This window comes from Grus americana, chromosome 10, assembly GCF_028858705.1.
Source record: "Grus americana isolate bGruAme1 chromosome 10, bGruAme1.mat, whole genome shotgun sequence".
Classification (NCBI taxonomy): domain Eukaryota; kingdom Metazoa; phylum Chordata; class Aves; order Gruiformes; family Gruidae; genus Grus; species Grus americana.
Genome location: NC_072861.1, coordinates 2,968,376 through 2,993,292, shown reverse-complemented (window position 1 = coordinate 2,993,292; position 24,917 = coordinate 2,968,376). Strand labels below are relative to the sequence as shown.

Here is a 24,917-nt window from a genome sequence, read left to right as displayed (position 1 = left end):
AGCAGATGGGACCACGTGCTGAGCATAGCTCTTCTGCCAGTGCTGGGCCGTGATGGGAAAGTGCTGGGGTTTGTGACTGTGGAGAACAGAGAGAGCTCAGCCAGGATTTCCCTGGGCTGGGATTTACATACAGCTGCTGCTCCACTGCCAGAGCTTGGTGCATCTCCCACGGCTTTGCCTGGGTGCTCACCGGGGTGCCCGCAATGTGCCCCGACACCCTCGCGGGGTGTCCCACGTTGTTTGGCCCTAGGTGACATCTTGCCAGGACCCGCAGGCACTTGCCCTCTCCAGTACACCTCTCCAGCAGCTTGGGATGGTGCAATCAAAGCAGTTGACCAAGAAATTACCTGGTAAGTGGGTTGATATTGCAGCGAAAAATCAAAGGCAATGTGTAACTGCAGGTAATGCACAATGGCAAAGAGAGAGAATAAATAAATAGGGGAGGTAATTGGAGATCAGGAGTTCTTGAGTGCTTTTAACACGTGGATCTCGCCTTGGTGGTGGGAACATCACAGGCAGGTTCCAACTTTTACAGGTGCAATCATGTCACTTGCCCTGCTGCAGGGCCGGCTTAGCCGCACCCCAGAGGATGCGGCTTTGGGATGGTCTCCACATTTCTAGCTGCTAAAGGAGACCAGACAAAGCAAGAAAAGCTCATAAGGAAGCCAGAGAAGGAGGAGGAGACCCATGGTTGTCATCGGGGCAGCTTCTCCAAGCCTGGCCAATGCAGCGTAAGCCCTCTCGAAGGTTCCCCAGCCCCAGGTGGTTGCTCTTGCTCAGCCCTGACCCCAGCAGGGCTGGTCCCAGCCCTGGGAAGTCCCCGAGGACTCTGGTAGCATCAAGGCTGGCTGCCAGCTGGGGCCGGGGAGTCCCTTAGCCCATGGTGGGGGAGATGCTGAGCCAGGGCCAAGCTGTGGTTCCCTGAAGGCGTTGGGTGGGAAGGGCTGGTCCAGATGTTGGAAGGCTGGTATCACTGAGGGAGGCTCAGCGGGGGATAAGCCTCCTTGTAACTGGCTTCCATGACCTGTAAGATGATGAGGATGTGGGTACCAGGTGTGGGAGATGCAGAGCAGAAGCTCACTTCAACCCTAAACCCCTAAGAGTAGATGTCCCTCTCCACTACCCGGGGTGGTAAAGCCATCCTGGCACCAGGAGCATGGCTTATCCCACCACCACCTCCTTACTAGCCATCTTCCCTGAGGGTTTTTGCGAGAAAAGCTCTGCTGAGGGAAGCTGGGGACCAGCAGGTGAGCCCTAAAGTCCCCATCCCAGTGACAGAGGGATGGAGAAGGAAAGCTTGAACTTCAAAGTGTTTGGCTGGTGGGACCTCTTCTCCCATACCAGGCTGGAGAAGGTCCTGCAGCCCAAGCTTCGGGCCTGCATCCAGAAACGCCATGGTGGGCACAGCCAAGAACTTCACTCATTTGTTAGTATTATTATTATTATTATTTTCCTTTCCAGGCACTGAGAATTGCTGTGTGGGAAGAAGGGGATTTGGAGGTGATTAATGGCTTTGCCGTGTTTGCCAAACAGATGTTTCCTTTTTATGGGCACCAAACACCTGGGCTTGCCCTTCCTGGCTGGAAAAGTGAAACCCCCCAAAAACTGTTCACAAATACCAGCAAAAATTAGTAGTTTCAGAAGAAAACTGGAAACGCTGGAGATGCAGAGCCAGGGGAGAGGCTGGGCTCGGACTTCTAAGGTATGTGATGTCCACGTGCCGCTTCTGTCCCAGCCAAGGGGATTTTCCAATGAGCTGGATGTAAGCAGGGCATGCTCCATCCCTACCCCCCGGTCCTGGATCAGTCACCCCAGAGCCCTGCGGCATGGGAACCGGGTCAGGTGAGCATCCCTGAGCCCAGAAGCATCCGCTCAGCCCTTGCAAAGAGCCCCGGGGCAGGGGGGTCCCACACCCTCCCTGCTGCACCTTCTAATGAGGAAAACACCCGCAGAGAGGCATTGGGAGGCATCAAGGGACGAGGGGGAAAGTCCCACAGGGAACCGCACCGGGATGGATGTTCCCGGGTCACGGGAAGGCTGCACCCACGCTCAGAGCAGCGCCCAGGTCTTGTCTCCTCGGTTTGCATGTTGAAATCAGGGTTTTCCCAGAACGGAAGGATTGCGATGTTCCCCTCTGCGTCCTTGGAGGAGCAGCGTCTCGGCTGGCTGGCCTTGCAGACCATGAATCATGCCCCAGTTAGCAGAAAGGAGATCTTCAGGGCTTGCTCCTGTAACCATCCATCCATCCATCCATCCATCCATCCATCCATTCATCCCCGAGTCGTTGCACCAAACCCGGGCAGTCCCTGTCACCTCTGCCAATGCTGCCGTCCTCCCTCGGGGTGGGTTATTTGCTTTTATTTCCTGGCGTATATACCCCCTTCCCTACAGCAACGCCAGCCGTGTGCTTGCTTGGAAAGCCTCTTGCAAAACCTGAGATCGCAGGTTGAAACTTGACGGCTTGTTTGCTCCTCGGCTTAGGAGGATTTCTTTACCGTTGCTGCTTGCAAAGTCCTTGGCTGGGTTTTTGGGCTGTTGGTGTTGATGCACATCACTTATCTCGTTTTATCTTGGCTCATCTGTTGCTTTGTGCTATTCGGGATGTAATTGTAGTTTCTTGTACTACCTCTGAGGAGCAAGCCCCGGGCTGGAAAAACCATTCTCCCGTGGGCTGCGACATACAGATCTCTCCAGAGAAGTGTTTCTAACTGAAAATAGATATATTTGGGTTTAATAGCTTTCTATTTCTCTTCCTAGCCACTTCTTCAAGGCATTCCAGCCCCAGCAGCATCCCGTGGCGAGGAGTTCCCCAGCTGAACGCCCAGCCTCAGCTCACCTCTGCCGACGCAGGGACCTGGCACCCGAGCATCGCCAGTAATTTTCCACCCGACTCCGCGCCGTGGAAATACACCCCGGCACGGAAAAAGCCTGGAAGGGAATAAAGAAGACACTTGGCCAATACAGCTTGGCCGGCTCCCAAGTCAAGGAACGGCTTCAGGTTCATCTCCAGCTCCCCGGCAGCTTGGCAGGCTCGGCTGCCTTGGCTCTGCGTGGGCTGCGGGCTCCCCGGGGCCGGATCCTGTGCATCTCCCGTGCTATATATGAGACGGGCCAGCTGCATTGCGCCGGGCGGCTGCTGTGCCAAAATCCCCGAGCGCTCCTGCTCCGACAGCACCCTGCACCTGCGGGTTTGGTGCAAGACGAAAAGCGGGGAGAAAAAAAAAAAAAAAGACCTTTTTGTGGAGGTTTGGGGTTTTTTTTTTTTTCCTTCTTTCTCCCTGCAGAGTAAATGGGCTCGGAGCCTGCCTTGGGAAGGAGAAGGAAAAAAAAGTTGATTCTTCTTGCAGCCAAGCCCCACTGAGGCCGTGGTGAGAGCAGAGCGTGCAGAAGGCTTGGGGCCAGCGGGGATGTGGCAGTGGGAGGGAGGAGGCGAGCGGTCTCTTTATGAGACTGTAATTGCCCCAGCCTAAAAAAATCCATTAGCCTGATGAGTGAAACGAGGTTTTTACGAGGGCAATAAGATGTTCCAGCACACTGGGGTGGTAATTGCCTGCCCGTGGCCCCGGGGCTGTAAGCTCCTGCTGCAATACATCCCCAAGCCGAGCAAGAGGGTCCAGACCATTTCCCAACCTCCCTGCACTAATCCGGTTTACCTCACTGGTACGGCAGGAACCGTCGGGAACCGTCCCCACCTCCCCGTTGCCAGCAGCTGGAGAGCACGAGATGTTCCCGGCCGAGCCTCCCCACACCCTGCGCAGCCCCGGCAAACAAGGGAGGCTTCCCAAATCCCACGAGCATCCTTCCCCCGGCAGCGAACGCCCTTGGAGAGCCGCCGTCCCCTGCCTGCCTCCATGAAAACTTGGACTCCCGTGCAAAGGGCGATGAAACAGGGTGGGAAAGAGACACCGGGGCAGACGTGATCGAGGTCTGTAATACCACAATGAATCCAGAGAAGATAAATGAGAGGGTGATTACTCACTGCCTCTCCTTATTTAAAAACTAGGGCCATCAAACACATCCAGTAGCCCTGCTTCCCACAGGATTAAGCTGCAGAGCCCTTTGCCTTAGGGCAAGGTGATGCAGAAGGCTGAGGAACGGCTTCAAAAAGCAATTTCTGGAAGAGAAAGCCACCCGGGACATAAGGACCATTGCCGGCTCAGCCTGCTGGGTGCTACAACAGGTATAGAAGTAACTTCTGTTCACCAAGGTCTTATGTTTTCCATGGCCATCTGCTCCAGCTGATGGTTGGGGAGCAAGAGACCCCACCAGTGAAGGGGGTTTTGAGGTTCAGCTGGAGCATATCTGCTTGCCCACGCTGATACCACGGTCCGAGATCTGGGGGCAGGTTGGCCAGGGGTGAGCTAAGCCCTGGGTCAGGCCTTGCAGCCCTGAGCAGGGTTGGGAGCAGGGGAGAGTCATTTGCTGCTGATGGAGATGAGGGAAAGAGGATCTTCCCATTCCCAAGGTGGCCAGAGGGAGCTGGAGCCCCAGCGGGAGGAATGACTCAGTAGGAGCCAGTCACAGGAGCGACCACAAGGATCAGTTATCGGTGGAAAATCTGTCTCGTGAGGGCACCGAGGCAGCTCCTCGGATGCCAAAACAAAGGGGGAGGGAGAGGGAAAGAGGACAAAGAGCTGCTGTGCCTGGTGAGGAGGGTTTTGTGGCCACCAGCCCCCAGCTGGGACGGTGCAGAAAGGGGTTGAAAGCCCCACGTCCTTCCACGTAAGAGCTTCTTCTGCCCATCCTGACAACCCAAGGGCTGGGTGAGCCAGGAGAGGAAGCCCCAACAAAGTCAAGCCAGAGCCAGGCTGCATGCGTGTTATTCACCTTGAAACTATGTGAGTAAACAGAGAAGCCTCTTCTTCCTGGTCCCACCTCAGCAATTAAGTTGCGTTTCTGCAGGCTGGAGGAGACGAGCCCTAATCTACCCTGGAGATAAAGGGGATGGTCTTTCTCTCTGTCCTCAGGTGAGGCCAGACCACCCAGGAGAGGAAAAATGTGTGGCTCCAGTTAGTCTCCTGCGACATCCCGTCCTGCGTGGAGCTCCTTGAAGATGTGCCACTGGCAGGAAGGCAGCCCTCTCCCACCAGCTCTGGTGTTTTTATTGCCTGCATCGCATTCAGTTTTGGTCACTCAGGACCAGCGATACTCACGACTTGCTCTGTGGCATGGGGGGAGCAGAGCAAACTGGTAAGACCCCGAATGAGAAGATGATCTCTCCAAGAGAGGGACCTCCCTACTACCACAGCCAAAGCCTCTGAGCTCTGGGGACTTGGTGGCCACCACCGCAGCCGTGAGTCCCATCAGATGCTGCACCCTGGCACCTTCCACCCTGGTCCTTGGGGTTCCTGCAGGAGCTCTTGGGAGGCCTCCAGGCCTGTGGCTCAGTGCCGCTGGCAGCAGCCAAGCTTGGCTTTTTCTCTTAGAAAACCTTCATCCATCTTGGTGTCCTCTTCCCCAGCAGTGCCACATGCTGAGACTCCCAGTGGAAGAGGAGAAACCACCCTGGTTTAAAGGCTTTGGGAGCATCTCGGTGTGTCCTGTGCCGGCTGGATGGGTGGGAGGCAGCTCACAGGTCGATAGCTACACCGAAGGACATGGGTATCAGAGATAACTGATGGAGAACGGAGTCCAGAGATTACAGAGTCTCCTAGCCATTCCCACACTGGCCACTACATAGAAATAAAATAATTAACCACTCCTGAGCTTTAGGTATACGCAGCAGCACATGTGCCACCCCCGTGGCACGGACACAACTTGGCTTCCTCGGCGTTTGCTGCTGGAAACCACTTCCAAACCCAAGCCCTTGAACGAGTGCCACCTCGCAGGTCTGCTGCGCTGGCCACAGACTGCACCGGAGTTGGAAACTACGTGGAGATGGAAATCAGCCCCTTTTTTTGTTTCCCCTTCTTGCCAGCTGATCTTTCAGCCAGATCAGTTCCTGGGCATCTTCACCTCCTAATCTCACCCATTATGGAAGGGAAAGGGCAGGAGGAGATGAGCAAAGGTAGGTCGGAGATGGGAACAGGGCAGACGGGTCTGGGATGGTCTGGAGCTCCTGGGGAGCAGCTTCTGGGCTGGGGACCGTAGTGCCCAGGCTGTTGGTCAGTCCCCAGGGGCCATATCCTGCCCGACTGATTTCCGCCTCCATTCCCGTGTCCCGTGGTTCCCAGTCAGTGGCTCCACGTGAGGTACCATCCCCTGTTTGCCCCGGCTGTGTAAGCCAGGCTGCTGGGGTGCAGAAGGCACCCGTGATCCCGGGGCTGGTTGGGAAGTGCCAGAGCTGCTCCCGCCTCCTCTGCCTGCCTTCCCGGAGGAGGTATCACCATCCCCAGTGCCCTGAAGGCAGCTGAGGAGCTGGAAAACCTCCAGACTGGCTGGCAGAGGCCACCTCCATCCTCCACATCCTCCAAGCCTGTAGAGAAAGCAACCGACTGTTTGCTCTGGACCAAAAAAAAAAAAAAGCCTAGGGGCCGTGCAAGCCAGAGCTGCCTCCTTCGTCATCTCATCGAGTTCATTTGTGGCTATAAGTGGCATTTCCGAGGCAGCCAAACCACAAGTTTAGCAAGAAATGCAACCCCCAGTTGCTTTTGAGAGTGTTGGAGAGGTTGAGGGTTTCTCTCTGAGAGCAAACCGGGTAGGCACGCTGTGGCCACGGGTGGGTGGAGAAGGAGAGGAAGGTCCACGTATTGCTGAGGTTCAAACCAGGTGACCTCAACTGGGGCGGAGAAAAAAGAAGAAGAAAAAAAAAAAAGAGGTAAACAAATCTGACAAAGAAACTGCAACTTCCTGAGGCTGATCTCCTGCAAGGCTTGCCCAGAGTTACATCATGGTGCTCATTAGGCGCCGGCAGCAGGAGCCCACAGCACCCTCCCGGGCGACCCCTCCATCCTCCTGGGGTGCTTCCCCTGCCCGGGGATCCCATGGGAACCCATCCTCACCCTTGGGGATCCCACGGAGAGACATTCCCCCGGTTCCTTTGCCCCGGGGAGGCATGCACAGCATCCCGTAACCCCTGCGCAGCACCCCGTGGTCCCCACGCAGCCTGGCCACCGGTGTAGGCTGGTAACCGAGCCGCTTCCCTGCTGGGACAGCAGGTCCCTGGGGATTGGTGCTGCTGCGGGAGGATGCGGCAGGTCTCCAGGGGTGCTCTGCCCTCTGCCACCTTCGTGCTGTTAGGAATTGAGGCCAAATTGGGGGATAAAACAACCGGAGCGGTGCTGGGGGAGGATGGGGAGGTGGCTCCGTTGATTTGCAGGGTGCAGCAGAGGAGGGGCAGGGTGATGGACTGAGCTCTGGAGGGGTTCGTCCTCCCTGGCCGGGGGCTCAGGGCTTTGGGAGGCCGTACCGGCCAGCCTGCTCCCTGCTCCGGGAGGAACAGAGAGCTCTCCTGCTCTGTGGGATCTTAGGGACACAAGTTCTGGCGCACGGGAGGGTGGTGGGCAGCAGGTCCCGCAGAGGGACCTGGCTTGGATTTGGAGCCCAGGGAAGTGAGGGGTGCTGGGGTATGGGCCTGGCTCCTGCGTGTAGGTGCTCATCCTGGTGCTCCCGTGGCCGGGAGCTGCACGGCCGCTGCTAGCCAGAGCAGGGGGCAGCTTGCCAGCTTCCCTGGGCTTGCTCATTGCCACATCCAAGCCTTTTTCAAGACCACAGGTCTATTCCTCAGTGAGAAGCACTGAGCAAGGTAGTTTCCCTGCCCTGCCCGCTCTCCTCCTCTTCCTCCAAAACAGGCTTTGGGGAAGGCTGGGGGTGTCCCTGGAGGTGACGGGAGCTGGGTACCCAGGGAGCAAACCTGGGCAGGGGGCTGTGCCTCTGGGCTGGAAGGGCAGGATGCGGAGGCAGTGAAAGGAGGGGAAGGTCCCCAGGGGAACCTCGGCCCTGGGGGATCTCTGCTCTCGGGTGTGGGATTCCTGCAAAAGCCCTGGTGCTGGGGGGGGGAAACCGTGCCATGGGGCTGCCTTGGGTATTTAATGGGTTGCTGGGTTTGGGAGGTCCTTTCCTCCCGCAGGGAGGGAGCGGGTGAGCCGCCCCACTGCCCGCGTTCTGCCCACTGAAAGAGCAGGGAGTGTGTCTGGAGCATCCCCAAAGCCGCCCCGTCCCTGGGACTTCCTCTCTGTGGTCGGATCATCCAAACATCCCAAGGACAAGCGAGTCCAGCTGCTGAGCTTCAGCGCCAGAGCCACGTCATGATGCAAGAGCTATTTTCCTTGGCTTTGGATGGGTTTCATCGCCCCGTGAGCCTCTCTGGGGGGCGAGCAGCGGCTCAGCTGCACCAGCCACATCCTGGGACTCGGCCGGGACCATGCCAGCGGGAGGATTTTGGGCACGACCTGGAAGGAGGGCGCTTGGCAGCCTCACCCCATCACGAACGTGGCTGGGCTCCTGCCAGCCCCGCTCCAGGAAGCCTTCACTCCACCAGAGAAGCTGTCAAAACCCTAATTCATCGCCTCCCTAACCGCCAAATGGTGGCTTTGCTTTCGCACTCGAGAAAGCAAAGGGTAAAGAAGGGGAGAAGGCTGTGTTGTGCAGGACTACAAAATAAACCCGCCGCAAGCTCCATCACCCAAGGAAAGGTGGCAGCGGCAGGACCAGGTGCCCCGGGGGCTGCTCAGCTTCTCCCTCCCCGTGTCCTTCTCAAGGGTTTCACAGGGCAAAGCTTCCTGTGCTGGCAAACAAAAGCGAAAAGAAACACCATGGTCGTGTTGGTTTTTGGTGGGGGTTTTTTTTGTTTTTTGTTTTTTGTTTTTAAGTGGAGGACTGGTGTGTGAATGCAGAAGCAATAATTCAAGCAGGGACATGGAGCTGGAGAGCTTTCAGCTCCCAAACTGTACCCGAGCCTCAGCAGTTTGCTTTGCGCTGCTCATTCATCCGCAGGGTTATTTTTGTTTTCCTCCCCCTGGCAGAACAGGATTCGTTTTGTTTTCAAACTCCCTTTGAGAGCAGCTTGCTGAGCGTATGTTTTAGCAGAGAAAAAAAACCCTCTTGGCCCGTCGGGTTTGCTCCCACCCTGTCTGGGGCAGCGATGCAACGGCAATTCCACTGCCATCACGTAGGTCTTGCCTGTCTTCTGGGTGGGAAGGTGATGGTTTATGTCCCTTGGGAATTCATACCCGCTCCGCTGTTGCCAGGGTTTGGATATCTCATTATCTACGGATAATTGTCTAGAGATAATGAGATACCTACAGCGATGCTTTACTGGGTCTCATCTTTATTGCTTTCCTGGGGCAATGAGTTGTGTGGGTTGTTTTATTTTATTTACAAATAACTGTAGGCCCCGATGTAAATTAAAGTTTTGAAGGAGACGAAGCTGGCACGGTGTTGGGTAAAGCAACCGTACCTACCTGTGCCTTATTTTTTCCTTAAATCATCCTAAAAAGCCATCCCACCCTGGGTGGAAGGAGCTCCAGAGCAAGGAGGGGTGGGAGAAGCTGTAAAGCTGTCCCCTGCCACCATACAACCCATTCCCAAAAAATCCCAGCCCTCGGAGCACGGGGTTTGACTTCCAGAACTGAAAGAGATGCGGGACCGGGTGCTTGGGAGGATGCTCAGGTCTCCTCCCCGCGCAGCCAGCGCTCGCCAGGGGTCGGAGGGAGCCGGCAGCTCTCAAAGCTTTAATCCCATCTTGGCACCGAAAGAAATGTGCAGGAGGAAAAAAAATAAACCCTGACCTTTCTCTCTTCTCGGGAAGTGTATTTTAAACTCAGGTGCCCTGGAAGCTGCTGGGAGCCCTCCCTTAGAACCCTCCATCCTCCTCCCTCCCGCTCCATTGCCACCACTCCGTCCCTTCATCCCTGTTTTCCTTCGCTCGCCGGCGCGATGCGAGACGCAGTCCCTCTCCTCCAGCCGGGCCGAGCGTGGGGAATGGGCAAAGTGTAAATTAAGACCGTCTGCGCAGCTCTCTTACTCCAATTAGCTCATTAATTAGAGCCTCATCAAGGACGTTGCTGCCTCCAAGGATGTCTCCAAGGAGAGAGCTGCTAACGAGGCTGGGAACGTGGTGGGATGCGGTTAAAGCTTCTCTTGTCCTCTTAGATGAAGCGATGGGTGCCGGTGTCCCTAATTCCCCGTGGTACCCAGGGGACTGGCCGCCATCCCGCAGGGGAATAAGAGGATGCAGAAGAGGACTCCATCACCCCTTCCCCTCCAAAACGGCTCCTGAGCCAAAAAAGCCAAGGCGTCCTGCAGCGGGGGAGGCCGTGCAGCTGCACAAACCAAAACCTCACCCAGGAGCCTCCCAAACTGCCGCAGCCCCGCTCCTAGCAGGCAGGCTGCCTGTGGGCAGGAGGGGACCCCCCCCCCCCACGGCCCGGGCAGGGCAGGCAGCTGCAGCTGGGAGGGACCCCGGACAAACCGCCCGCCGCCTTCCCACGCTCGCTTCTGTTGTCACCGAGCAGAAATCAAAAAAATTTCCAGGAAACCTCCTTGGGCTCCTGAGGAAACCAGGGACAACCGCTGCCGAGACCCTAAAACGGTGGCAAGCACCTCTGCAGACCCCACGGCTGCCTCCCCTCATCCCCCGTGATGGGGGGGGGATCCATGGCATCCCCGGGGACACCGGTCCGGCAGGCATCTCCTGTCCTCTGCTTGGGATTCATTTGGATAATTTGGGGGTCGCTAGATGCTTTCAGGGGGGAGGGATTTCCTCATCACCGTAAAAACCGTCGGACCCACTCCAAAGCCTTCCCGGGAGCAAACCCAAGGCCTTTTCGGAAGGATGCTGTATTTAAAAATTTGGTCGCTGTGGTGTTTGCGCGCAGTGGGTGACCTTTAAATCTCACCTCTCCTTGTTGCCAAGAGCTTGGCCAAAGCCTACCAGCTCTGAAGCGTAACTTTATCGGGGAGCAAATCGAAGAGAAGAGGAAAAAGAAGGAAAAGGAATAGAGGCAAGATGCTCCCGGACCGATCCACGCCCTGGTCACCTCTTTGCCGTGTCCGGGAGCTGGGGGAGCCTCGCGTTGCCCGGAGAAACGTGGGACTGGACCCCGCGCCCTCCCTGCCTGCGGCTCCCGTTTGCCCCGTGGCCACGGACGGCGAGGCTTGCAGGGAGGGAAGGGACGCCCCAAAGTGTCACCCGTGGGGAGGGGGTGCTGGGGGCTGCTCCCCGTTCCTGCCAACCGCGCCATCGAGCCGTGGCTTGTCCTTCCTGCCCTCAAGAGATGATTTCTTCACAGGCGTGTGGCACCAACAGCGCCCCATCCCTGCCCCCCAGCTCTCTGCACCCCTTTGGGACCCCAGATCACAGCGGGGGACCCCAGAGCCACCCCCACCCCCCTTCCCCTGGGTATTACCCTCCTATGGGGGATTAACTCCCCTTGAGGGGCTTAATTACCATCGGGGCTAATTAACCGACCTTTTTTTAGGGGTACAGGAGAGGTGATGCGGCTGGGGAGCGGCGATGCCTCGAACTCAAATCACTGCCCAGAGGAGGGAGCACCGTGCCCCCCACCCTGAGCACCACCCCCCCCCATCCCGGCGCCTGCAAGGGGTGAACCCCAGGAGCGGGTACCCCACCTCGGGCACGGCATTCGGGGACCCCATGCCGGGAGCCGTCTTGCCGGAGGCAAGAGGCAATCAGAAGGCAGCAGGTTTCCTGAGCGCCTGGAAGGAGCCCGAGCACGGCAAACCACAGATCGAATCGCCCAAGCGATGAACCCGAAGATAGACGCCATCGCTGCCGAGGCTGAGAAGCCTCAAAAAGAAAATTGAAAACCACACGGCCAAAATTTGACTAATTCGGTCAAAGCCTTGTCTCCCCGAGCTCGCATCGACCCCCGCAGGGCTGCCTGTGCTGTTCGCCGTCACCCGGGACCCCGAGTTTCACACGCACCGGGTGCTCGCCCGGCACGGAGGATGCTGGTGGCTGGAGGGGCAAAGCATCTCAGCCATGCCCTGGGTGCAGAACTGGGAATCACCACCCCGCTTTCCCCAAAAACCATTTTCCCGAGTGCTCATGTCTTAAAAAAAAAAAAAAAAAAAAATCGAAGAAAAAAAATTGAAAAAAATTAAAATAATGTTTTTTGGGGTTTTTTTTGGTTTATAAGCCTGTTGTCTACTGTGCTCGTGGTGCCGGCAGGTTTGATGCCTCAGCAAGGAGCAGGTTTGTCACCGCTCAGCCGATTTCAGTTGCTAATGAAGAGATGAATCACGCAGGAAGTCGAGAGAGAAGGAAATTCACAGCAAAAAGCAGAAAACAGAGCAGGTATTTGCTCAGAGGACAGGTAGAAACCCCCCTGCTCTGCTCTAGAGAAATGTGAGGCTCTGAGTTATTTCAAGAGGGGAGATTATATGGAAATAGTGTGTGTTTTAGAAGTCATCATAAAAACAAAACATCCTCTAGAAATTAGAGGAGGCTGCTGTGAAAACCTCACGCCGCACGTCACAGCATTTAAAAGTCTTTTTGGGGAGGAAAAGGATATTACAGAAATTACAGATTAAAAAAAAAAAAAAAAAAAAGCGCCTCATCAGATCAAAAACCGGGGAGAAGCTTTTGGTGTGATTTAGTTTTAAAAGTTCAGCTCGATGACTGGCAGCAGAGACGTGGCCAAATACAGCTGAGGAAGGGTGCTTCTGGCGCAAAGCGAAGCAAATGTATTTATTAACCAGCTCAAGCTGAAAGGGATTACCTGCCGCCGCGTCGAGTGAATTGCAATTCTATCCGGCGAGGTAAAAATTAACGCCGATTTTTTTTTTTTTTTTTTGTTTGACCATAACTCCGAATAATAAGCTTTACTATCCTCCCGCTTGCTTGTTTTAACATATAACAACTATTATATATTACAAACTAATATATGCTAGCTAATAATGAAAGACATAAGAATGATTCTATAATTGCATTACAATTTGACCAAAGAAAACATTACGGCAGCGCATGATCGATGAACTCCAGACCAAGCAATCGTGTGTAAACATCGGAGCTAAGGGACTGGAAATTCAGAGCCGGCTCCTCCCAGCTACTTATTTTCTTTGCAGGAATCAACCGCCGCTGCCGCAAAACTGCTATAAATTAAATAAAGCCGTAAGGGGAAAAATAATGGTCGCGAGGCCAAGGAGAGGAGAATTCAAACACTGGCTTCTCGGGCTTTGTTCAATAAGGTCCTTAATCACCTGTATTAATAATTAGGCACATTCCTAAGCCCTGTGCTGAATTGGGGCCAAAGTAGCGCGAGCGGCTTCCGACAGCTTCTCGAAATAATCCACACAGCCCACTCCCTGTCGGTAATCGTTGGTGTTGCCTTTACGTTTGGGCGACGTAAAGCTCATTCTCTTGGGAAACCTCCGAGGGAACCATTTCCCTCCCCTTTCTCCTGCCACCCGAAGGTGCTTGGAGGTTTTGGTTTTCCAACAAAACTCCGCTCGGATGACGGGAGTTTTGAGGCACCTCCGTGCCGTGCAAGGAGCAGCTTGGACTGTAGCGGAAGAAAAGGCTATTTGAAAAGCAGAAATCTTTATTATTTCTTACTCAGAAATCTTTCTTTCTTACTCAGAAATCTTTCTTTCTTACACCTGGCGGGAGCTGAGCCTCTGCCACCACTTCACTCCATGGCCTGGAGCAACTCGCTGCCCCCCCGCAGCATCTGTGTCACTGGGTTAATCGTATTTACGGGCCTTTTATGAGGGTTAATTATTAGTTGGGGAGCGTTCGCGCTGTCCGTTTCGGACGCAACTCCTCGGATAAACGCGCGACGTTAATGCCGGCGACGACCCTTCGCGCTGCGTGGGGGTCCCCTGTGTGGGGGCGGGGGGGGGTTAAATCCAGGAGGAGAGTTGGGGTGGGGGTGGGGGGAGTGGGGGGGGCATCCCGGGGCTCAGGGTCTCCCCGTAACAGGGGCTACTCTTTACCGGGGGCCCCCCACGATGCAGGGACTGCCTGCAATGGGGGGGTCTCCTTAATGGGGCTTCCCCCCCCCCCCGGCGGAGGCTACTCCTCCATACAGGGGGCTCCCCTCTGCGGGGGCGGGGGGGGGAGGGAATTACCATGGACCGAGTGTCCCCGCTCCGGGCAGAGCCCCGACCAACTCAGCGCACATGTGGCGGGCAGGGCTGGGCTGTCCCAATCCCGTCCCGTTCCGTCCCCTCCTCCGGCCGGCCCACATCGCACACCCAGCCCTCCTCCTCCTCCTCCTCCTCCTCCTCCCACTTCCTCCGCACAATGCAGGCTGCCAGCCGAGCGGGGCAGTGGCAGCAGCCGCCCCCCCTCCGCCGAGCCCCCGGCCCGGCCCCGTAGAGATGCTCCGGAGGAAGCACCGCGCTCCCGCCGCAGGTGAGTGCGGGGCCGGATCCCACCCCGGATAACGTTGGGATAAAGGACGCCCCCCGGGGATGGACCGGAGCCGGAGGGATGCGGGGAGGCAGCCGGGGCTCCGTCCCACGCCCGGGGGAGGGAGGGAGGGAGGGAGGGAGGGGAGGACGGCGGGGATGCCTGCCCCGTACCCCGCTTGTCTTCGGGGCTCCCCTCGGAGGATGAAGCTCCCGAGGAGGGGTGTACGCTGCGGGAGGGTTCCCCCCCACCCCGGTTTCCCGTGCCCTATACGAACGCCTTCCTGCAGATCATCTGTTCCTCGTTGGGCGATGCAGGGAAAAAATGGGCTTCGGGCTCCAGTGCCAGGGTTTTTACCCATTTATGGCCACTTTAGATCATGCGGCTGATGCACGACGCGTACAGCGGGGCCGAACGCACGTTCGGCCTCCCCCCCGTGAGAACATAAACCCGCCGAGCGTTATTTTGGGGGTCACTAGAGCGTTGCCTACACGTACGCCGTGGCCGTGCGGAGGGGACGGAAAGACGGACGGTGGTCATCCAGCCCTCGCCGCGTCCGTGCCTCGTGGTCGGGAGGGAATGGGCGATGCTGCGATGCCCGGGGGTCTGCCGGCACGGGGGGGTGTCCCGGCCTGACCGTGGCCAACCTGGGATGCGACGCTGACGGGTCATAGTCGGATCGATGCATTCCTACCCGTGTGTCGGAGGGGTTTTAATCGCCTAAATACTGAATATACATCGTTATGGTGGCAGTCACTCTGCCCTTCTGGTGCCCGCTGAATTAAGTTTCTTTTTTTATAAAAGTTAATATTGCTGGGGCTTTTTCAGGAATAAAACCTAATTTGCAATACAAGCAACGGCTTGCCGCGTGTGTTCGCTGAGGATACTGTCTTAAAAATCCGCCGGCTTGGTCCGAGTGAAGGCTCCGGCTGGGCTTTGCCTACCTGGGAAAAGCTCAGGAGCCGCAAACTTTTTTGAAGAGGGATAAGGTATGAAATGAGGGAGCTGGAACCGCTGAGGCGCCTTGTTTGCTCCCCCAAATGACCTCAGCGGGGGGGGAGCCTTGCCAGCGATCGCATCCAAAGCCACCGGTGAGATGAGAAAGGTGACCTCCTCGGCAGGGACCCAAGGTCCCTGGGATTGTGAAACCGGTATTGCAGCCGGACGGGAAACCTCCTTCTTACCCCGGGAGACAAGTCCACTCGCTTCGGGGTGACACGGGGAAAGCCCCCTCCGTCAGCAGCCCTCCGCCGCAGGACCTGGGCGGGGGGGGGGGGGATGCAGGACGGCCGGGGATGCCCGATGCCAGCGGGTTTAGGAGATTTTAGGGTTTTATTTCTCGATTCCCGCGGGCCGGCTGGGAGTTGGCGGCTGTTTCTTCGCATCACGTGGCGATGGAGGAGGCGGGAGGCTGCGATGAGAGGCTCCCGCTTATTACTACCGCGTTAGGGCATCGCATCCTGGGGAGGAAATGCCGGGGAGCCGTGTGCTGCGCCTGACTGCCCCGGCGATAACAGACATGGCCGCGCTTGTTCGGAGCTGTCGGAGCAAAAAGAGACGTCCGAGCCATCCCTGGCAGCCTTGGCATGCCAAGGAGCCCCGGCGGAGGGGGGCACAGGAGCCCTCCCATGCCCTTTCGATATCTGAAATGCGGCAGATAAAGCTGGCTGCGGCCCGCGAGCGCTTATCGGGGAGGTTTCGCCCGCGCGCAGCGGGGCAGCACGTGCTCCTTTTCATTCGGTTTTACTTCTCTCCCACCCTGCTGGGAAAAACCCCTGCAAAGAAGAGGAAGGTGGGGGGGAAAAAAATAATAAAAAATCATAAAAAAAAGAGGAATAAATCGGTTGTGTTTAATCCGCCCGCTGTTTTTCCCAGCCGTGGAGTTTCAGTATAGCGAGCGCTGGCCGCACGTGTTAGCGTTCACCCAGGCGGCCCCGATTCCCGGGTGCCCCTCTCTTCCCCGCGGACCCCAGCCCCGGCAGCTCTCCCGCAGCGGGAGGGAAGGAAGGAGGGCATCGCCGCGTCGGCTGCAAGGGGATAGTCCCGGAGGGGAAGGGCTGATGGCAACAGCAAACACAGAGCCGTTTTCTTGGGTCTCGGGTGGCGCAGGTGTAGGGACGGCACGGCGTTTCGTGGAAAGAGGGAGCCCGTTAGTGCCCTCACCCTAACGAGGGGAATGAGCTCAATCCCTATCAGACATCAGAGAATCCACGTGGCTGGCTCCGGCCGCTGCTGTGGGACGACTTGCTCTGTTCCGCATCCCTCCAGCAAGGGCTGGAAGTCGGAGCTGAATCGCTGGGAAGGGGTCGGGGTGTTCCCGAGGGGAAAGGTCGTCTCGTGACGGGGTTACGAGGCCTTTTCCCTCCTTCCCCCATAAAAAGGGATTTCCACCGCTGCGGTTGCAGCCGATTTGGAAAGGGGGTGATTGCGTCGGCGCTGCCCGTGCCGTAACCCGGTTCCGCAGTGACGGCAGGGCCGGTTGCACAACATCCCCGACGCTGCGGGGTTTTGTGGATCAGTGCATTGCCGGGAAAGGGGGAAAAAGCGAGGGCAAAATGTTGGAAGTCACAAGATCCCAGCTTTCCGTCCCGGCTCGTCCACCCTGAGCATCGTCGCCGCATGGAAGGGATCCCACGCCTGCGTCTCGCTCCCACGCAGCATCTCCCGGGTAGACGGATTGAAACACCGCCCTCCCCAGACATCCCTCTCGGGGCACTGATGGGTGGGGAGAGCGGTGGGCTGGAAAGGAAAATAACCCGGTTTGGGACCCCCCCACCTCGCTTCACATCCTCCCAACTGGGGTGCAAGGAAAGCCCGTGGCTCGTTTTAGCGGGGGGCATGTGGCAATGTGCAGCCGACTTCTCCTCCTGGGTACGGGCCCCAAAAAATATCTCAGCCGGCGTGTGGTGATGGAGCCTGCAGCAACATCCCCAGGCCAGGGCGAGGAGAGACCAGAAAGCAGAGGTTTGGGGGGTTTTGGGCTTTTTTCCTCCAATCTTTTTCTAATTTGAGGGGAGCATTTTCCCTGGACCTAAGTGATGGCAAATGGAATTGGTACTGGGTGTCTTGGGAATGCCCTGAGGCTCCTGAGGATGAAGGTGTTGGAAATGATGCGGTCGCCCCACAACCCCTTTCTTGGGGGAGCTGCTTCTGAGGGTGGAAGCGGGGAGATGAGCTTCCTTCCCAACCACCTCCAAAGACCTTTTCAGAGGAGTCCGGGAAAGCAGCATCCTCCCTGGAAAGCGAGAAATTGCAGAAATTTGGAAAAGAAACCCAACCCGAAGGAGCGGCAGAGGGGTGCAGACCATTCGGTCGTGCCAGAGCCGTTGTTTTGGGGAAAACTGCTGAGTTTGAGCTGGGGATGGGGAGAGGCAGGTGTGCGTGGGGCCGAGCTGCAGGTGGGCAGGGGCACCCGTGCTCGTGGCTTGGGTGGCCGGTGGACCCGTGACCTCTTTTTCTGCCTGTGAGTGGTCTGGCAGGGCTCTGCCCGCACGGCAGGCAGGGCTGGCAGGGTGTAGCGTGTGGTTTGCCAGAGCGGGCTGTGTGCGGCTCGGAGCTGGACTCCAGCCGCGCTGCAGAAGCGGAGCCACCACGCTCTGGTCTCTTATCTACCCTTGCAAGTCTCCCCAATTATCTGCTCCGTTTCCCCTTCTGTGGACAAGGCTTTTATCTTATCTCCGCGCTCTCTTCCTCCGTTTCCTTCTTTGCTTCTCTGCTAACTCTTGCCACAAAAAGAAAAAAAAAAAAATAAGCCACAGGGGGGTGAAGAACAGGCACGAGATCCTACTGCAGTAAGTCCATCTGTGGGCTTGGGGGATGCTGGACCATGCTGGGAGGATACTGGGTGACATTTGACCATGCTTGGGAGATGCTGGGTGACGTTCGGCCATGCTTGGAGGACGCTGGGTGACATTTGGCCATGCTGGGAGGATGCTGGGTGATGTTTGGCCATGCTGGGAGGATGCTGGGTGACATTTGGCCATGCTTGGGAGATGCTGGGTGATGTTTGGCCATGCTTGGAGGATGCTGAGCCATGGTCCAGCAATGCTCAGGCAGGTCTTGGGCCTTGCTTGGGTGATGTACTCGATGCTCAGGTGATGCCAGGTGATGCCGGGGGGACACGGGGTGAAGGTCCAGTGATGTTTTTGGGGCTCAAGTGATGCCAGGTGATGCCAGGGGAGATCCTGGGTGAAGGTCCAGCGATGCTCTTGAGGCTCAAGCAATGCTCAGGTGTCTCAGTGGGATGCTCAGGAGATACTGGACAGTACTGGGGGGATGCTGAGTGATGCCAGCAGATACTGGGGCGATACTCCCGATGCTCAGGGGATGCGGGTTGATGCCCGGGAAGGCTGGGGGATGCTGGGATGGTCTGCCAGCTCCACCTGCTGGCATGCACCGCCTGACACTGCAGGCCAGCACCCGGCCCCACCGCTGCACCAGCCCAAAATCAGAGGAGACCTTAAGGGAGAGGGTCCCCCTGAGCTGCAGGCTGCTGCGTTGGGGGGAAAAAACCCTCAAATTTGCTTGAAAGGTGAAAATGGGAGAGGGGGGGAGGAGTTTTGGGCACTCTGTGTTTGTGCCTCGCCATAGCCCGCTGGCTCTTCACCTGAGCTGACCCAGCTTTGCTCCCCGCTGCCTGCAACAGACGCTCATTGAGGCTTTGAAACCAGAGCTTTTCAGGGCTTTTCCAAGGAGACGGATGAAGAAATGCTCAGGCGGGCTGCCAGGATCCCCACCCCCCCACCCCATCACCACCTCCCCGGCTTGTGCAGGGCTGCCCCGGCCAGCACCGAGGGAGGGGAGCGCCTGACCGGATCCCTGGCTTCCACGCTGAGGATCAAATGTTGCTTCTCAATTGGAGTGGGTTTGTTTTTTGGTTTTAGGATCTCTGCCAGGTGCCGGGAGGATGGGAGAAGGGAAGCAAGTCCCTGTTGCCCTTGGCAGAGGCTGACTGTGAGACAAGCGGGGCTTTCCGCGGCTCCCCTCCTCTCCTTCAGCCTTCCAGCGGGATGTTGAGCATCGCAAATCAATAAGGAAAAGCTGCCTGTGAAAACCAACGTGCTTTTTCCAGCCAGTGCGCGGGCAAGCTGATTTTTGGGGGAGCTCTCAGCAGACCCTGTCACCCCGTGCTGTTCCGCTGCGGGACGAGCGCTTGCCGCGGGGACTCGCTTTGCTCATGATTTATTTTCTCTCTCTCCTGTTCAGGAAGGCCAGCTCACCTCTCCCATCGCACCCCCTGGTCGGGACGCCGGCAGCAACGTATAAATGGCCTCGAAACGGCACTTGGAGTCTCTGGACCCCGTGATTTTCAACAAGCTACCTCGGCTGGAGGCAGAGCCCACTGCTGGCTTCCCCGCCGGCATCTGCAAATCCAGCTCTGTGCCCAACCCCAGCTCCGAAAACCATTTCAACTACAAGGGCTCCTACTTCACCTGCCTGTTGCAAAGTCCCGACGGCCCCGAGCAACCCCTGGCGCGCTGGAGCCCGGCGGCCACGTACCTGCACTACGGCACCGGCGGCCAGCCCGTGCCGGCAGAGGGGCCGCTGGTGAGCTGCCTGCTGTACCGACCCGAGAGCCTGGGGACGGGGCTGCAGCCCCTGGGCACTGAAAAGGGCAAGGACAGCCTGATGCGGGAGCTGCTGATGGCACAGGAGAAGTGGAGTAGCCCGCCGCCGGCTCCGGGTCATCCCTTCCCGGTGAAGAAACCGGTGGCGGTGAACAAGACGGCCCCCCTGGCTGTCCCCAAACCGGTGTACAGAGCCCCGGCGTGCTTTGTGGAGCCCAGGATGGCCCTGCCGCTGGGAGCCCGGGCGGAGAGCCTGCAGCAGAGACCGGGGGACGCAGACTGGGCTCTGCCCACCGCCGCCCCCGCCACCCACCCTCTCCACCCCGGCGAGCCCCGCGGCGGCACCGGGCTGCACAAGAGGGTTCCCCACTCCAACCCCAGCTTCCTGCCGCTGCACCCCAGCCTGGCGCTGCCTGCCAAGGAGAAGTTGGGCTCCCCGGTCGCCTTCTCCCCCTACTACGCTGCCTTTGAAAAATACAGAGTCCCCCCCAGCACCCCCTTTCTGGAAGCCAGCTGCCCCGTTGCCCATGGCCAGAGGAAGGTGCCCGAGGTCCCCAGCCTCAGCCCGGACCCCTGGTCCAAGCTCCAGCCGCCCACCGCCAGCCCAGCGTACCGGGAGAGGCCACCGGCGTGCTACCCGCACACCCACTACCCACTGCCCCTCCAGAAAGCCGCCCTCCTCTACCAACCCCCGGCTCCCGCCGTGGAGGCGCAGCCCAGCACCCTGCCCGGCGCCTACAAAGCCTTTGGCTTTGCGGAAAGCAGGGAACCCTTTCCCAGCTCTTACCTTAAACCCCAAGCCCCGAGGAGCTACTTTCCCAACCCCTTGGACGCTTACGTGCCGAGGGTAGCCGATGCCGGCGCAGTGGCATCGCCGCCCACCAAGCCGGCGGCGCTGCCGAGGGATGCCGAGCCACCGCGGCGAGCCGGCTACTTGCCGAGCCCCGGCTTCGCCTTCGGCCCCGGCGATGCGGCCGTATTCGGCACCTCTTTCGCCGGCATGGAGCCGGGCTGCGGGCGGCACCGGGTGGAAAGTCCTCGGCAGCGGACGGCGGCGAGGCACAACAGCGCTTTCCAACCCGTCTGTGCCCCGGAGAAGGTGCCTGGGGGCTCCGGTGGGCTTGCAGAGACGTTTCCCAAAGGAGAGGGGTGCTGGGTGAAGCAGGAACCCCCCTACCCGGGGAGGAGGATCAGCCCGGTCTCCCCAGAGACCCCCCGCGGGAGTCCACCGGCTCCCGTCATTGTAGGGAAGGGAGATGCCTGCAAGGTCAAGGATGCGGGCAAGGAGCTCGTCCCCCCTTCTCCGGCCACCCCTTCCCCAGAGGGGCTGAAAGACCCGAGGGGTGGCGAGGTTTCTCCTTCCTCCCCACCCATGCCAGTGATCAACAACGTTTTCAGCCTGGCGCCTTACCGAGACTACCTGGAGGGGACCGAGGGCTCAGCCCAGGTCCCCTTCTGCAGGGAGCATCTGCGGGGGGACACCCCACCCCGAAACGTGGGGGGGAGCCGGGAGCCCGCAGCCCTCGGAGACGTCTCGGCGATATCCAGCCTGCTGCCCACGGGCACGGCGACCGGCCGGGCGCCGAAGCTGGGCGGCGGTGTGGTCCAGAGCCGAGGAGAAAGCTGTTACGGAAGGGTCCCCGAAAAGCCGAAGGTGGTGCCCCAAGACCCAGGGTCTCAAGAGGGCAGCCCTGGTGGGGTGGGGAGCAGGGAGCCAGCCCCCGAGGACATCGTGCTGGACCTCAGCTTGAAGAAGAGACTGGTGAAAGCCGGGGAGACCCAGGGACCCGTCAGCCGCACGAAGGGGACGCCGGACGGGGAGGATGCGGAGGAGGAGAAAGAGGGTCCAGGGGGGAAGGCGGGGGTGGGAGAGAGTGCCAAGCCCCAGGTGCTGCCCTTGCTGTTCGAGGTGGGCTCTGGGGACAAGAGCAACTTCCAGAGCTCCGCCACCTTCATGTTCAAAAAATACAAGATCCTGCGCTCCCTCCCGCCCAGCACCGTGCCCCCCCGGCAGCCCGGCAGCCCCTGCACCCCCCAACCCAGCCCGCCACTGCCGACCCCATCCGGCAGCATCCCCACGCCGCCGCCACAGACCCGCACCACCTCCCCACCGGCCAGCAGCCCCCCGGCCCCACGAACTGGCCCCCAGCCCAGCCCCTCTGCTCTGCGGGGGGCTCGCCCGGACCCTCCGCAGCCCCCGCTGCCTGACCCCCCCCGTGCGCTGGGAGAGGAGAGCATCTCGGTGCCCGGGCAGTGCGAGGTCCCTGCCCAGCAGACCTCCACCGGCCAGTATTTCACCACCCTGCACACCTCACTCTGCGATGTTATTTCATGCTCCGTGGCCAGGTCCTCCCCGGAGCTCCTGCGGGAGTGGTTGAAGAAGGCAGAGCCGGCGGAGGAGCTCGGAGAGATGCCCAAATCCCCCCCCAAACCCAAGAATGGCTCCAAGATCCCCGAACCTCAGAAGCCCACCAAAGGCAAGGAGATCTGGCTGGCTTTCCAAGACGTGGCCACTCTCCTCACCAACTTGCTGTCTCTGCTGGAGACCTTCATGTTTGCTCGCAAGTGTCCTTTCCCTCACGTAGTCCGGGCGGGGGCCATCTTCATCCCCATCCACGTGGTGAAGGAGAAGCTCTTCCCCAAGCTGCCCGGGGCCTCCGTTGACCAAGTGCTGCAGGAGCACAAGGTGGAGCTGCGCCCCACCACGCTCTCAGAGGAGAGGACCTTGAGGGACCTGGAGCTGAAGAGCTGCACGTCACGTATGCTGAAGCTCCTGGCACTCAAGCAGCTCCCCGACATCTACCCTGACCTGCTGAACCTCCATTGGCATGACTCCATCAGGCAGCAGCTCGGTGGGTAGCCCAGCATCTCCCGTGGAGGTCTGGTGACACCGGTGGGTCCCTGGGACTCATCCAGGGAAGCTTCAGCCGCATCTGCCTCCCAGATGCTGCTGTTTGGTTGGGAGCATCCATCGCTTGCGTGGTCCCTCAGCATCCCTGTCCTACCAAGGGTTCTGCGGAGCAGGATATTTAGCTTTTCTCCCTGGGTCATGGACGGAGAAAGCTTGAGCTGGGAGGATGGTTGGTGGAGCCAGGGGGGGTTGTCCCTGCCTGCCTGGGTGACAGAAATCATCCGTGGGGTGTTGAGGAGGTGTCGGGCAGTTGGGAGCACGCCGGGAGCGTGCACGCCGCTTGTCGGATGTGCCACTTCGTGGGTGTCCCATCCCACCGGTGACAGTCCCGCTGCCCCTCCTTGTCCTTTTGCTGCTGCTCGGGGCCATCGCCAACAACTTCCTTTCTTACAGGTTCAAGCTCGCAGGCCGGCCAGCACCCCTCCAAGTAGGTAACTCCCCTTCTGCGCGCGCGTTTATACCTATTTATAGGCTTTATAGCTATTTTTGGGAAGGCGCACGTGTATTTTTGTGTATTTGCCGTGACGACGAGGAGCTTGGGCCGGCTCAGGCGGGGCGCACGAGTCGTCCCGCTGGGCTGGAGAGGGGATTTGTGGCTGAGGGTGGGTGGGGGGGCATTATTTGGGACGGGGAGGTGAAGACCCTGTCATCCCTCACAACTTCTTTCCTCTCCCAGGTAGCCCTGGCGTGGAGGCACCGACGTGGCAAAGCGACGGCCACGGACAGCACGAAGGGAAAGGAGGCACTACGGAGCGTGTCGAGGGCGAGAACCGAGCCGCCCACCCGCCAGGACGGGAAAGAGAAGGTGTCCCCCCCCTCGTCCCCAAAGCAGGGTCCCCTCCCGGCAGCCATGGGGGTGCTAAGCCAAAGCAGGCGATCCCCAGCGGACCCGCGGGGGGAAGATGCTCGGGCACCCGAGGACGGGGACGGGTCCGCCCAGGATGCCGGCGGTCCTCGCGGGGACCCTCCGAGGGACAATGCTCGGGGTGGGGAACAGCGAACCCAGTGAATTAGGAGGGAGCGGCCGGATTTCCAGCGGAGCCGGAGCAGCGGTTGTAACCCGCAAGGGGAGCGTGGAAACGGAGAAAAGCTGGCTGCCGCGGGGGGTGATTTATCACGGTCCCTCCTCTCGCCCCTAGCTCGCCCCTCCTGCTTTACGCATGCCGTTCCCAATAAACGAGCCTTCCTCCTGGATTTTAATCTGTAAAGTGCTACCGAGACTTAACCACAGCGTTCAGGGTCAAGGGAATCGCAACTTCTGTAGTTACAGGACTTATTTTTGTTGTTGTTTTAAAGGAAGACATTTTTAAAATGTTACGGATTTACCTTTATAAGGAGCTGCTGCCTTCAGGTTATGTGGTTGTTGGTTGTTTTTTTTTTTAAAAAAAAAAAAGAAAAAATATAGTAATTTATACTTGTCTTTTTATTTAAACTCACGGTTTCATCTGTTTATACTGTGCCGGACCGAAGCGGCGGGAGCGATGCTGAGAGTTTCGGTCCCGATCGTAGCTGGAAAAAGGCTGTGAGAAAGATGTAAAGACTGTTAAAGAAAACCAAACCACTTTACGACACGGATTCCAGCTGTCCCGAAGGAGAACGTGGGAGATGCGCGTTTGGGGACGACAGAGACGCGGTGACCCCGCTGTGACTCCGGCAATACACAGCAGAGGCCTTACAAACTCGACACTCAGGTGTTTTTCCAGCTGATGCGGGGCGTGGAGGAACAAAATGAGGATTTTTATTATTTTTTTATTTCACTACAGGAAATATTTATTTTAAACTAAGAAAATGCGAGGGGGGGGGGGGTTAATAAAAAAAGAAAACCCAACCAAAAAAAAAACCTACCCAAACTGTACCATAAACTGGGTTTTTTGGCCAAAAGGTGTGTTTGCCGGCCTGGGGAGGTGTTTTCTGCAGGTGCCTTTCTGGTTTTCTACTGGGATGTACTGGCCGTGCGGGGGACAGGGAAGGGGGGGGCTGCCGTTCTCCTCGCTCGCCCTCCCTTGCCACGCTGGGTCTGCACGTAGCCTCGTAAAATGATTTGGAAAGCAGTGTTTGTTATAATATTGTAATTTTTTGTAATATATGTGTGTGTATATATATATATATAAGGTTCCAGGGGAGAAAGTTTCTTCGCTTTATTTAATATTTTGTAAGAATCTGAATTTTAAGAGGTGCCTTG

The 24,917-nt window shown here is 58.2% G+C and overlaps 1 protein-coding gene across 1 annotated transcript; it reads left to right on the top strand.

Moving 5' to 3' along the window:
• The first annotated feature begins 14,131 nt into the window (after window positions 1-14,131).
• On the top strand, window positions 14,132-24,917 carry C10H15orf39 (chromosome 10 C15orf39 homolog). Its single transcript, XM_054837455.1, has 4 exons — window positions 14,132-14,260; window positions 19,463-22,676; window positions 23,129-23,166; window positions 23,416-24,917. The coding sequence occupies exons 2-3, from the start codon at window positions 19,523-19,525 to the stop codon at window positions 23,164-23,166; spliced, it is 3,192 nt and encodes a 1,063-aa protein (XP_054693430.1). The 5' UTR covers window positions 14,132-14,260; window positions 19,463-19,522; the 3' UTR covers window positions 23,416-24,917.

What these genes read in the sequence shown, in the direction of transcription:
- C10H15orf39 (XM_054837455.1), top strand. Translation starts at nt 19,523, where the DNA reads ATGGCCTCGAAACGGCACTTGGAGTCTCTGGACCCCGTGATTTTCAAC. An exon ending in CTCCATCAGGCAGCAGCTCG is followed by an intron (nt 22,677 to 23,128) that starts GTGGGTAGCCCA and finishes CCTTTCTTACAG; the next exon opens with GTTCAAGCTCGCAGGCCGGC.